Source organism: Budorcas taxicolor, chromosome 16 (genome assembly GCF_023091745.1).
Source record: "Budorcas taxicolor isolate Tak-1 chromosome 16, Takin1.1, whole genome shotgun sequence".
NCBI lineage: Eukaryota > Metazoa > Chordata > Mammalia > Artiodactyla > Bovidae > Budorcas > Budorcas taxicolor.
Genome location: NC_068925.1, coordinates 42,679,757 through 42,693,334, shown reverse-complemented (window position 1 = coordinate 42,693,334; position 13,578 = coordinate 42,679,757). Strand labels below are relative to the sequence as shown.

The window sequence follows — 13,578 nt, the reverse complement described above, 5'->3', positions numbered from 1 at the left end:
TATCTAGTGGTGGCAGGACCACCCCTGCTGGCAGGCTCCTTTTCCTTAACCCCATGTCTGCAGCGGTGGAGGAGTGCAGCCAGAAAGGCTGTCTTGCACTGTCCCTCCTGGAACTCTTGGGTTTCAACTTGACGTTTGTCTTCTTCGCAAGCCTTCTTGTCCTAATTGAGGTGAGGTGTGATGGGGATGAGGCAGTGGGGGTCTTGCCTCTTGCTCATGAGGTTGTTGTCCATTTTTCTCCATCTTCATTTCCACAATGTCAAGACACTGATCTAGTCTTAAGAGTATAGATTCCTGTAGAAAAAGTGATCTCTCTCTCACTTAGGTTTTCTGAAAGTGGTTTCAGGCTCTGGGGAGATAAAAGGGGAACAGTCTAGACTAGAAGGTTGCTTCTCAACCTTGGCAGCACATTAGAAGAAACACCTGGGGAACTGTAAAAACACCTTAGAATAACAAATGCTTTAAACCTTAAGGAACTTTAAAAGTGACCAGCTTAGACAAGTGAGGTAAGACTCTGGAAATAAAGGGCAGTATTTGGCCACCTGATGCGAAGAGCTGACTCATTTGAAAAGACCCTGATCCTGGGAAAGATTGAGGGCAGGAGGAGAAGGGGATGACAGAGGATGAGATGGTTGGATGGCATCACCGACTCGATGGACATGGGTTTGGGAAGACTCCAGGAGTTGGTGATGGACAGGGAGGCCTGGCATGCTGCGGTTCATGGGGTCGCAAAGAGTCGGACACGACTGAGCGACTGAACTGAACAGATTGATTGTTGAAAAGCCTCCCCTCTCAAGAGATGTTAAATCACCAGGAACTTGTTAGAAATGCATCAGGCCTACAGAGTGTGGTGCTGTCCAGGATGAGGCCAGTGGGTTCTGAGTTTCTCAGTATGCCTGCTCTCCCCCTTAGCCAGTGGCAGCCGGTTCTGGGATCCCCGAGATCAAATGCTATCTGAACGGCGTGAAAGTGCCTGGAATCGTGCGTCTCCGAACCCTGCTCTGCAAAGTCTTTGGAGTGCTGTTCAGTGTGGCTGGAGGTCAGGAGGGTCTTTCTTTCTTCCTTCTTTTTCTTTTTTAAAAATATTTATTTATTTATTTGGCTACGCTGGGTCTTATTTGGGGTGTGCAAGCATCCTCAGTCATGTCCAACTCTTTGTGACCCTGTGGACTGTAGCCTGACAGGCTCCTCTGTCTCTGGGATTCTCCAAGCAGGGATATTGGAGTGGGTTGCCATTTCTTCCTCTAGGGGATCTTCCCAACACAGGGATCAAACCCGCATCTCCTGCATTTCCTGTGTTAGCAGGCGCCATTTCTTTATTGCACCACCTCAGAAGCCCTGTTACTTGCAGCACACAGGATCTTTTTGGTTGTAGCATGTGGAATCTACTTCCTGACCAGGGATCAAGCCCAGGTCCCCTGCATTGGGAGGTTGGAGTCTTAGCCAGCGGACCACCAGGGAAGTCATCAAAGCGTCTTCCTGACCTTTATCCTTCAAGCCTTCCAGGGGTGAAGGCGACAAGAATCATTATGGGTGTACATTAAGCAGATGTGGCCTTGAAGTTTCTGCCCTCAAACAGATCTCTGTACTTTTTGTTGATGAGTTAGTTTTTAAATGTAAATGCTGTTAATAAGTTACCATTCAGAGCTGTCTGACCAGTGCACCATTGAGTTTCAAAGTAGAGCGCCTGTCTAGTTGGTTTGTGGAGTTGGCTTTTAGCAAAGTCAGCAAGATTTTTATGCCAGATGGTAAATATTTTAGGCTTTGTGGGCCAAGTGGCAAAAAGGAGCTATTATGTAGGTGCTTAAACTTATATAACCACTTCAAATGTATCCATTCGAGAATGTAAAAAACCATTCTGAGCTCTTGGGCTATATAAAAATAGGCAGCAAGCCTGTCTTGTCCCACAGGCTATGATTTGCTGACCCCCAGTTTAGAATTTCAAGGTTGCTTTCTCTTATTTGATGGGGATTTGACTCACTCTTACTGTTATCAAGTCGCTTGATCACCTCTGTTTTATAGTTGTCAAGAGAAAGGTCTGTGTAACAAAGATTGTTCTGTGCTGATAGATTGTCTTGCCTTTTTCCACCTGTTCCCAGGGCTCTTTGTGGGGAAGGAAGGCCCCATGATCCACAGTGGAGCAGTGGTGGGGGCTGGCCTCCCACAGGTAAGGGTTGATGGGCTGTTGGGGGCTAATTAGCCTTCAGAGTGGGCCTCCTGGGCAGGGGCGTGTCCGTGGTTAAAGTTGGAAAAAAATCCATCAAGAGCACCCTAACGTGGCCTTGGTCTCCATTATCAGTTTGGGTTGATGAGAAACTATGAGGTCTATCTCCCAGGAGAGCAGGTAGCTGGTATCTGGAGGTTGTACTGGGGCCCTGTGGGGTCCTGGGAGCAGAAATGGAACAGAGAGAAAGTTTAAACGAAAGTTACCTGGTGCTCCCACAGCCGTTGCCAAGCACCTGCACACAGGGTGGCTTGCAGAGCATCTCAAGAGAGGCTGGAAGCCTTGGCTATGATGGTTTCAGGCACAGGCCAACGCTGATACCATTGGATGCAGCAAGGGAATAACAGCTGCTGTTCATCAGGTGCCATCTGGGCCAGACTCTCTTGTCCCATCTCCTCTCTTCTTTAAAGCCACTTCAGGGACTTCCCTGGTGAGTCCAGTGGTTAGGACTCTGAGCTTCCACTGCCATGGGCCCAGGTCCCATCCCCGGTTGGGGAACTAAGATCCGACAAGCCATGTGGCCCAACCAGAAAAAAGCCCCCTCGGGTTTAGTTGTCCTCCTCATCATCATTCTTAGATGAGGAGCTGAGGCTCAGGGAGGCCAAGGGGCTCACTCGGGACTCCCAGACTCCCCTTCTCACAGGCTGGTCCACAGAGGAAAGTCTCAGTTCCTTGTGAACTGTCACTTGTAAACAGTTTATGTCTCACATTCTAAGGGAGGGAGTTGGCTGTGGTCATCGTGTTGTCCAGGAGAAGGAGAGAAGTCCCTGTCGTCCAGAGCCCATCTTTCGATCTCTCCTGTTACTGCCTCATCTCATCTCCATGCACCGGCCTCTAGGAAGTAAGCTGAGAGGTAGAAGGAGGCCGGGCCAGGATGGGGCGGTAGTCTGAGACTTTGTCAGGCAGTCACTTGGCTCTTCCCTGGTGACTGCCCCGAGCAGAGCTCACGTTGTCTCCCGTAGCAGCTTTCCGTTTCTCTCCACCCTTCACCCAGCTGTTTCCCCTTTTCCTTTCAGTCTTGTTGACTATGTAGAAAATGCAGTTTCTGAAGAGCCTAGGAATCCGGGGATGGAAAGAAGTTCCTCTTCAAAGTCACCTCTTTTAGCAGCTGCTGTCCTAGACTCTCCTCCTTGTGGCTCCTGCCCAGGAGCGGTCAGGCTGCGGGGACTCTCAGTGCTGTGGCTTCCTGCAGCCTCTGGCCCCTCCCTAACTCTGTTTTCTCCCATTCTAGTTTCAGAGCATCTCCTTACGAAAGATCCAGTTTAATTTCCCCTATTTTCGAAGTGACAGGTATGGAAAGGTTAGAAATTGGGGTGTTTTTGTTTTTTAAAAAAACAAGCTGTTCGTTTATTGCCACTGAGATCTTGTACTTGCTGTAACCGGGCTCACGGTCTCCCCAGCTTGGGTAGGCTGCATGCAGAACCCGACCATCAGGAAGGAGATGGGCTTTGAATTATTTTTCTGAAGATTAGGAGCACAAGGGGCAAGCAGGTATCACAGCTTCTGTTTTGCCATAACCTGGGGCCTAGAAGCATCTCTGGCAACAAAGAACATGGTCCAAATCAAAAATACAACCGAGAAAGTTCATTGGCATATTATCAAGATTGGAGTTTATTTACTTGGTCCGCCACTTCAGGCTTGGAAGGCCTCTGCACCCTGTGCAATTTGCAGGTATTACTGACCTGCATGCCTGCCAAGGCCCTGCAGTCAGGGGCTCACACCCGGGTTGGGGTCCACCTTCTCACCTTCCTGCCGGGCACTGTCACCTGTCCTTCTGCTTGCAGCCACACTTGGCCATTTTCTCTGGTATTGGGCTTTCTGGAAGGAAGGTCTAGGGAGCCGGTGGCTCAGTGGTGACACCGGAAATCTTCAACCTGCCTTCTGAGAGTACATGCTTGGAGTTGACTAACATCAGGGAACCCCCTGCCTGGCGGAGTTCAATGGGGGAGAGCATCTGGCTGGTTAGTGAACTATGTTCAGTGCCGAGTCAGTTTGGCAGAAACCGAAGCCCTTTGTGAGGCCTGACTGTTCTTGGGTCTCGAGATAATAAGATGTCGGTGCATAAGGAAGTAAGAAAACTGCCCTTTGTAGCCTGAGGACTGTTTCTCAGATAAACCATCTCTCTCTCCACCCCTCAGAGACAAGCGGGACTTTGTATCAGCAGGGGCAGCTGCTGGAGTTGCTGCGGCTTTTGGGGCCCCCATTGGGGGCACCCTGTTCAGTCTGGAGGAGGGTTCGTCCTTCTGGAACCAAGGGCTCACATGGAGAGTGGTAAGGAGGGGCTTCCCTGAGCTTAACCACCCACCCCCACCCCAGATTTCATCTGGACAACTCTTACTCGATACATTTACCAGGAGTTTTTTTCCTCCTCTTTCGCTGTTTACCACAGACATACTTTATGTACAGTCATAAGTGTCTGAAAATAAAAGGAACAGAAAAGGTGGACCATGTCAGGGCTAACCAAAATAAGGCTGGTGTAGGTGGTTCCATGGTAAAGAATCCACCCCCAGTGCAGGAGACTTGGATTCAGTCCCTGGCTTGGGAAGACCCTCTGGAGAAGGAAATGGCAATCCACTCCAGTATTCTTGCCTGGGAAATCCCATAGACAGGGGAGCCTGATGGGCTGCAGCCCATGGGGTTGCAAGAGAGTCACACAACTGAGCAACTCAACAACAAAAAGTAGTTTATTAGTGTTAAAGGAGACTTTGAGACAAGGGGAATTACCAAAGTGAATAAGGGACATATCCCAGTGGTAAAAGGCTCGATTTAATGGATAGTTTCAGGTTAACCTGTAGTTTTGATGAGGCCAGACTGACTTCCTTTGCTCTAGATGCCTGTATCCTCCTATGGACTGTTCTCTACTTCCCATATTAACTCCTGTGGACTGTTCTCTACTTCCCATGTTAACATCCTTCCTGTCCCCAGTGAGACGTTACCCTCTGATGACGAACTATCTGACTGGGAAGGTGAGACCAGCTGTGGTCCTGACTGAGCTCCCATCTGCTTGCTCGGGGAACACATTCTGCCTCTGGTGTTTACTTTTCCTCTTTTAGCCTAGGGTCTGGTGCACCATAGACTTTAAATAGTCCAGAAAAGGCTGAATGGAAACTCCCACTAGCCTGATTTCCAGCTTTTCACACTTGAGGTGAACTTACAGCCGTGGTCACCAGAGCCCCATGTCCAGACCTGGAGTTGGAGATCTCTGTGTGGAGCAGTAGGTTTACGGGAGGAAGTAGGACTTGTGTCTTTCAGCTGTTTTTGTTTTTGTCACCTGTTTCCCAGCTCTTCTGCTCCATGTCTGCCACCTTCACCCTCAACTTCTTTCGTTCTGGAATTCAGTTTGAAAGTTGGGGTTCCTTCCAGCTCCCTGGGCTGCTGAACTTCGGCGAGTTTAAGGTATGTTTTGTCCTTGCCCTCAGAATTTCTTTCTTGGCCCATGACAACTGCTCTTAGGTAAAGTATCAGCGAGAAGCTGGCAGAGAGGTAGGTGCGCCTGGGCGCTGTAGCCTCCTGCACGCGTGTGCTCAGTGTGGGCAGGATTCCAGCACCGCTTCGCCTCTCGTTTCTGTCTTCCCTGCTCCTGCCTCTTCCTGTTCTCACGGGCACTCTGGTTTTTCTCTCTCCCTCCCCTGCCCTTTCTCTCAGTGCTCTGACTCTGATAAAAAATGTCATCTCTGGACAGCTATGGACTTGGGTTTCTTCATCGCGATGGGGGTCATTGGGGGCCTCCTGGGAGCCACGTTCAACTGTCTGAACAAGAGGCTTGCAAAGTACCGTATGCGAAACGTGCACCCGAAACCTAAGCTCGTCAGGTACCCTCGCAGTCGCCTCCCCCACCTGCTGCGGCTCCCGGGCCCTGTGTGGACTGGGCCATCTCTCCTGAGGAATAGACCCCCCCTTCCCACGCCAGCTTCCAGGTCACGTCTAAGACTGAGAACATAAATGTGTTTATCAGACAGACCAAGAGACTGCGGCTGAGCTTAACTTATATCAGAGCCACTCTGGCTCCCGGCCTGTCTGGACTTGGCCACGGGGACTCATGGCAGAGTCAGTATCGGCCCCGCCAAGAGGTGTGCTGTCATGAGACTCTCACCCTGGGACTTAAAGTGGGAGGCCATTCATTCCTTGGAGAGAGATGATGTGGCTGCAGCAGCCTCACCACTAACCACCTGTACAGATTTGTACATAGAGATTGTTGGAACACAGCAAGCCGCTGATACATTCTGCACATGTGCTGACTCCCCAGGGGCAGCTGTGCATGCTCTGGGGGCAGGGAGGGTTGGGGGTAGGCAGTTTCGAGTTCCCAAGACCAGGTATCTTTTTAATCCATGCTAACAGCTGTGTTTTGCCTCCTAGGGTCTTGGAGAGCCTCTTGGTGTCCCTGGTGACCACCGTGGTGGTGTTTGTGGCCTCCATGGTGTTGGGAGAATGCCGCCAGGTGACTTCTGCGGCTCAAGTTGGGAATGACTCCATCCCACTCCAGGTAACCCCCTGTGCACCTGCTGCCCTTGTCCTATGTCCACAAAGACGAAGCATCCAGAATGTATGACGTGCCTCTGTTTAGAGCCAGTATATGCATTGGGTCACTGTTCCACACCTGAGTCAGATTGCTGGGTGGGGGATGGGGATGGGGGCTGGGCTTCGTAGCTGTCATTTTACCTAAGAGAGGATGTTCACCAAACTGGCTCTTTTTCACTTTTGTGAACAGTCCTGGTCATCATAGAGGGGACTCCTCTCTCCCCTGACCCCCACAGTGAGGTAGGCATTGGAGCTTAGTTTACAACATGTGTTGGATCTGAGAGTGGACCCTAGGGTGGAGGCTGGAGATTCTCTCAGTACATGTCTTAATGGCCCCTGGGGAGCTACTGGAGTCCCTCCGAGCCCCTTTGGGCTTTTGTCTAGAACGGCTGCATCTTCCGTGTCCCCAGGAACACTAAATAGCTAGAATGTACTCAATCAGAGATCAGCAAACTATTGTCCATGGACCACATCTAGCCCTTGGCAACTGCTTGTTGCTGCCCCGGAGCTAAAAATGGTTTTTACAGTTCTAAGAGTTGGGAAAAGAAAGCCAGAAGAACATGCACTAGAGACTATATGTGGCTTGCAAAGCCTAAAATAGTTACTCTCTGACTCTTCGCAGGAAAAATCTGTCGATCCCTATTACTGGTTATTCCCCAAGGCCACCTCCTTACCAGGCCAGTACTTTCCAAAGTGTGTTCTAAGGAGCATTTATACACATGATTCAAGAGCAGACAAATGGAAACAGATTCAGATGAGATAACCAGGCCTAAGTAGGTTTCTTGAACACAGGACTTCTCAGGGCCTTTAAAGTTCCAGTAAGTGTTAGGAATGTTCGGCGTGTTCTTTGTGTGCCAGGCGCTCCACTAAGCACTGTACGTACATGACCTCACTTAGTTTTTACCATGGCTACTCTGGCTAGTATTGTCCCCACTTGACAGATGAGAAAACTGAGGCAAACTGAGGTCTTGCCCAAGACCAGTCAGCTAGTAATAGGTAGCCTGAGATAGGTGTCATTCCCATGTTATAGAAGAGGAAACGGAAGCTTCACGAAATGGAGTACCTTTCCCGAGGTCACAGAGGGTGACAGGGTGCGAGTTGGGTCTGTCTGATCATGGAGCCTGTTCCCTGCTTGTTGCAGGTACACTGATTTCCAGCAAGTGCAGTGGAGCTCCTCTATGCACTTGACCACAGGACTCTTTCCAGTGCGCCTTCAGCACTGGGTTCCTCCAGACCTAAGTTGGGGAAACATTGCGTTGTTGGTTATTAAGCTGTTTCCTCAGCTTGTCCACCCTCGACAGCTCTGCACACACACATCCCGGTTGCCCGCTCTTCCCTGCCAGGTTCTGCCCATAGGGGGCGCTCCCTTGTTTCCTGCAGCAGCCGTCATCTGGCTGTGTTGCCCAGCCAGGCGCACCTCGTAGGATTATACTAACCCATGGCCTGCTATCGTTACAGTGTCCACATAAGGGCATCTCTACAGTGTCACTGATGGAATGGGATCCAGGAACAATTCGTCTCCTCAGTTAGCTTTGCAGTAACACCCATTAGTTGTTTGCCGAGGGACAGGTACGAGGTTCACCCCCTGTGCTGCTGAACACCAGCAGCCAGAAAACAAACACCCCTCTGATGAGTCTAGCAGTGCCAGGCTCTCATCTGCTCACACAAGATGATGAAGAGGGTAAGAGGGCTGGGATGTGAAGAAATCTCGTCTTTTCCCATCTTGGGTTTTGTTCAGCCAGGTGAGGGATGGGCAACCAGGAGCAAGGTATCTGCAGTAGGCCTCATATACACAGGTTTCTCCTGCAGCAAACTCGGGGCAGAGGCTTTTTCCACTTGGAACAAAGCTGGGCTTAGGTCCGCAGTGCCCTGGACTCTCCTCTGCAGACACCTGACCACTCTGGGCCTCTTGTCAGGCCTCTACCTCGTCCTCCATGGTCTGTGGTCCCTGGGGACCAGGCTTCCCCCAGCGCCTCTGACAGAAGTAGCACTGAGCCAGACCCACAGTGAATCATGGCTGTGGTTATATTTTTGTTGCAAATGTGCGTGAATAAGGGCCGTCATCCTGATTCTTTCTCAAAATGTGAGGAATACAGTATCACAGTTGGCTGCTTTTGAATCTCGATCTGTTTTTGCTACCTGTTTTATTATGAGTAAAGTTTGCCTGCCAGGTTTGTTGCAACCTCGCTGGAGACGTCCCACTTGAAATCTCAAGTGCCCTGGTCAGGGACCTGTGTTTGACTTTTTGATTCTTGCTTCTCAGGTCACATCAGAAGATGTGAATTCAAGTATCAAGACCTTTTTTTGTCCCAACGAGACCTACAATGACATGGCTACCCTCTTCTTCAATCCCCAGGAGTCTGCCATCCTTCAGCTTTTCCACCAGGATAGTGAGTCTCAGGGGTTGGGCTTTGGGGCAGTAACAAATGATTATTCACCCGCCCTTTCCGTTTACCCTCAGACACATCTGGGCTTACCCGTAATTTTGAGCAAGAACAGGGCTTTTCGTTGGTGACATCACCCAGACAGAGATAGGCTTTCTGCCTCCAGCACTGGAGGTGAACCAGACAGGATACAGTAGGACCTGCTGGGAGCCGGGTAGTCTGGGAGGCCTTGGTAAGCATCTTAGTGGGACTCAGGTCAGTCTGCTCTTGCTTCACAGGTACATTTAGCCCCGTCACTTTGGCCTTGTTCTTCATCCTCTATTTCTCACTTGCGTGTTGGACTTACGGCATTTCTGTTCCAAGTGGCCTTTTCGTGCCTTCTCTGCTGTGTGGAGCTGCTTTTGGACGTTTAGTTGCCAATGTTCTCAAAAGGTACTCTGTGCGTGTGTGTGTGTGTGTGTGTGTGTGTGTACACATGCACTTATGCACATGTGTGGCAATCATAGCTTCCTACCCAACCTCACAGGCTTCCCTGGAGGCTCAGCAGTAAAGAATCCACCTGCAATGCAGGATACCTGGGTTTGATCCCTGGGTCGGGAAGATCCCCTGGAGAAGGAAATGGCAACCCACTCCAGTATTCTCGCCTGGGAAATCCCTTGGACAGAGGCGCCTGGCGGGCCATAGTCTGTAGGATCTCAATAGTCCGACATGTCTTAGCGACTAAACTACCCTCACCCCACCACACACTGTATGATTTTGAGCCATGTTCTTGGTCTCTTTCTTCACCAGCTACATTGGATTAGGCCATATCTACTCCGGGACCTTTGCCCTGATTGGTGCTGCGGCTTTCCTGGGTGGGGTCGTCCGCATGACCATCAGTCTCACGGTCATCTTGATTGAGTCTACCAACGAGATCACTTACGGCCTTCCCATTATGATCACCCTGATGGTGAGCACGCCCCTTCTAGGCTTTGTTCAGATTCAAGGCCCAGTTCCCCCCACAGCAGCCTATTTTCAAGCCTTTCCTTTGTATTTCAGGTGGCCAAATGGACAGGGGACTTTTTCAATAAAGGCATTTATGACATCCACGTGGGCCTGCGAGGCGTGCCGCTGCTAGAATGGGAGACAGAGGTGGAAATGGACAAGTAAGGCCAGGATTTCTCTTTGTGTCTTAGTTCCAGAATTTATGAAGTCTAGGGCCCAGGAACTTTTGTATTAGGGGGTAGTAGTACAGATTCTTGGGTTGGAAGAAGGTAAGTAACAGTAGCAAGCACGTTTGTCCCCAAGTGTTTTCAGGAGATTGGAGTGGCCCCGTGGGCTGGAGGCTGGGGTGGCCAGGGTCGCTTCATGGACTATTCGGCTGCTGTGGCATTCTGGTAAAACAGGAAGTGTTATGATTGAACGTTTAAGCGTCCAGTCATTGTGAGTGACAGCAAGCTGCCTCGTGTGCCCAGTGAAGAGTTGTCTTATCAGTGGTGACTCCTCTGGGCATAGACACCAGCTTATCCATCAGGCCTGTCATGTCTGGAATCACGCAAGGTGCCTAGAGTCTGTCCTGTAGGAGTCAGCCAGCTTCCAGAAAGGACCAGCCAGGCAATATTTCCAACATTGCAGGCTATGTGGTCTCTATCACAGTTATCCAGTTCTACCATATTAGTGCAGAAGCACCTGTGGACAACATGTAAATGAGCAAGCGTGACTAGATTGGACCTGTGGGTGATACTTGCCATCCCTGGTCTAAAGGGACACCCAAAGATTCTCATTTTAATTCCTGTGTCATTAGCAGTTCAATGGTGACACATGGCATGTGCCATGGGGTGCTGAGGAGGGATGGCTGAAACCCTGGGCAAGCAGATGGGGTTCATGGTGAGGGGGCATGTATTGAGATGAGGGTCTTGGCCCACCCACCTGACAAGGCAGGGAAGAGCATATTCCAGGCGCAGGGAACAGTGCCTATGAAGGGGATGGGAGTACCAAGGAACACGTGTGTTCAAGGATCGGCTGGAGGTGGTTCAGAAGAGGGACCCTGGTGGTCCAGGCAGCACGGAGAGGAAGCGCGGCCATGTCACGGCTGCTCCTGGGGCCACGGGCTCCGTCGTGAGGCTGGACCACTTCTCTCCCTCCCCCAGACTGCGAGCCAGCGACATCATGGAGCCCAATCTGACCTACGTCTACCCGCACACCCGCATCCAGTCCCTGGTCAGCATCCTACGCACCACTGTCCACCACGCCTTCCCGGTGGTCACAGAGAACCGGGGCAACGAGAGGGAGTTCATGAAGGGCAACCAGCTCATCAGTAACAACATCAAATTCAAGGTAAAGAAAGGGACCCCGGAGGAGGGGTGGACCACGGACAAGTGGTTCCCTGACACTCACACTGACCCCATACTTGTCGCACCCTGTAGACAGGGTGGCCCTGGTTGGCTCTTGTGAAAGTCAGCACCCTTGTCATCGTATGCGACAGTGAGTAAGGACTGGCCAGTGAGTAAGGACTTCATTAGGCCATCAGGATGTGTGTGCATTCTCACTCCAGCAAGCATGCGGATAAGTGGTGGTTTTAATCAGCCCGCCAGGCTCCTCAGTCCATGGGATTTTCCAGGCAAGAATACTGGAGTGGGTAGCCATTCCCTTCTCCAGGGGATCTTCCTGACGGAGGGATCGAACCCGGCTCTCCCGCATTGCAGGCAGATTCTTTACCATCTGAGCCACCAGGGAAGCCCAGTTTTAATAGCAGTGGTTAGCATTCGGTGCAGGTTGTCCCAGAGAGGGTTCTGAATTGCCAACAGTGGGAGCTGACCTACTTAAGAAAAGTCCGTAGGAAGCTGTGGGACGGACAGGGAAGCTGAGGAACCAGGCGCGGTGCACTCTGGGTGAGCAGGTGGCTGGCGGCTCCTCTGTGGGTACCAGGAGGCAACAGCGTTGAGGGAGGGTCCCGCTGCCTCACTTGGGCTGCGTCCCCACCCTTGGCTTTGGAGGTTGGGGGCACATCAGTTGACAGGCCCGCAGAGCTATGACATGGGAGCACTGCCTTGCTGTCCCCACATCAAAGGAGTCGGGCCATGGGGCCGGCAGAAACCTTGGGCTCCAAGAGGCTCCTTGAAACACAAGTCTCTGAGCCACCATGCAGGTTTCTTGACGTTTTGGCGTGGGCCTGTGCCTTTTGACCCCCAGGGTCATCCACCTCCTCCCCTGAGCGGATGCTGGCCTGCCCTCGAGCAGCCATCTGTTATCACTGCCCCTTCCCATTCTCAGAAGTCCAGCATCCTCACCCGCGCCGGCGAGCAGCGCCGGCGAAGCCAGTCCATGAAGTCCTACCCATCCAGCGAGCTGCGCAACATGTGCGACGAGCACGTGACGTCCGAGGAGCCAGGCGAGAAGGAGGATCTCCTGCAGCAGATGCTGGAGCGGAGGTGAGGGGGCCCCTCGCCTGGGGCCATCCCTGGGAGAGCGGGCGGGGCTCGGGGCCGTGGACGGGACACAGTCCTGCTGAGGGTGCCCTAGGCAGCGTCTGGTTTTTGTATAACAGATACACCCCCTACCCCAACCTGTACCCTGACCAGTCCCCGAGCGAAGACTGGACCATGGAGGAGCGCTTCCGCCCGCTGACCTTCCACGGCCTGGTCCTGCGCTCGCAGCTCGTCACCCTGCTCGTCCGAGGAGTCTGTTACTCTGAAAGCCAGTCGGTGAGTCTCCCTTCTTGTCCTCACCGGGCCTCTGGAAAGCATGAGGGCGCTCGGAACCCAGTCCCCGCACCTGCTGCCGAGCAGTGCGTGCAATCCCTGCTGCCCTGACGCTGAGCAGGGCTCAGAGTCCCTCCAGGGCCTCTGCACCTGTTGTTAAGTGTCCTTCTGCCCAGTAGCCTTTTAATATAACTTCTACACTTCAATTTCTGCCATGTGTGCACTTTGTTACATGTGTTATCCAGAGAAATACCTTTGTTCTTGTTCATTTCCCTGTAGTCTTTTTTTCTCTGTGGTTTATGTGTGTTCAAAGTGGTCCGTACAGTGACCTGCAACACATTTCACCCTTTCAGATGTAGCCTGAAAAACTCACACAGAAACCTAGTTCCCAAACGAATTTTCCTTTGGGTCTTGCCCGTGGGCAGCCAGCCTGAGGTCACCAGCTCACGTGTGCAGGACAGGAAGGGCCACGGATGGAGTGGCTCGGGCTTGGGGGTATGGCCTGTGGGAGGCCCAACCTCACTGGAATGGCCCAAGGGACGAGAGTTGGAGGAATGAAGCAGGCCAGACTACACAGGGCCTCGCCTGCAGGCAGAAGCCACCAGTGCTGGCCTGAGGAAGCCCTGGGGGTCAGCGGTGGACAGCAAAGACCATGGGCCGAGGGGAGAGAAGGGGAGGAGGATTGGGGAGGAGTGGTGACCGGTCTAGAAGACTCAGGATGCAGGAATAGTGGCAAAGCTCCCTTGTGACTTTTCTGGGCTGACTTTCCTGG

The 13,578-nt window shown here is 51.9% G+C and overlaps 1 protein-coding gene across 2 annotated transcripts in view; it reads left to right on the top strand.

Moving 5' to 3' along the window:
• The window catches only part of CLCN6 (chloride voltage-gated channel 6), a 33,144-nt gene that overhangs the window by 12,049 nt on the left and 7,517 nt on the right, over positions 1-13,578 (top strand). For both annotated transcript variants that reach the window (XM_052653430.1, XM_052653429.1), the window contains exons 6-20: positions 64-170; positions 913-1,039; positions 2,100-2,167; positions 3,456-3,514; positions 4,363-4,495; positions 5,507-5,620; positions 5,870-6,036; positions 6,581-6,707; positions 9,006-9,132; positions 9,405-9,558; positions 9,916-10,075; positions 10,165-10,271; positions 11,256-11,442; positions 12,379-12,536; positions 12,653-12,809. In XM_052653430.1, the coding sequence (XP_052509390.1) occupies positions 64-170; positions 913-1,039; positions 2,100-2,167; positions 3,456-3,514; positions 4,363-4,495; positions 5,507-5,620; positions 5,870-6,036; positions 6,581-6,707; positions 9,006-9,132; positions 9,405-9,558; positions 9,916-10,075; positions 10,165-10,271; positions 11,256-11,442; positions 12,379-12,536; positions 12,653-12,809 (1,952 nt within the window). The remainder of the gene's footprint in view (positions 1-63; positions 171-912; positions 1,040-2,099; positions 2,168-3,455; positions 3,515-4,362; positions 4,496-5,506; positions 5,621-5,869; positions 6,037-6,580; positions 6,708-9,005; positions 9,133-9,404; positions 9,559-9,915; positions 10,076-10,164; positions 10,272-11,255; positions 11,443-12,378; positions 12,537-12,652; positions 12,810-13,578) is intronic.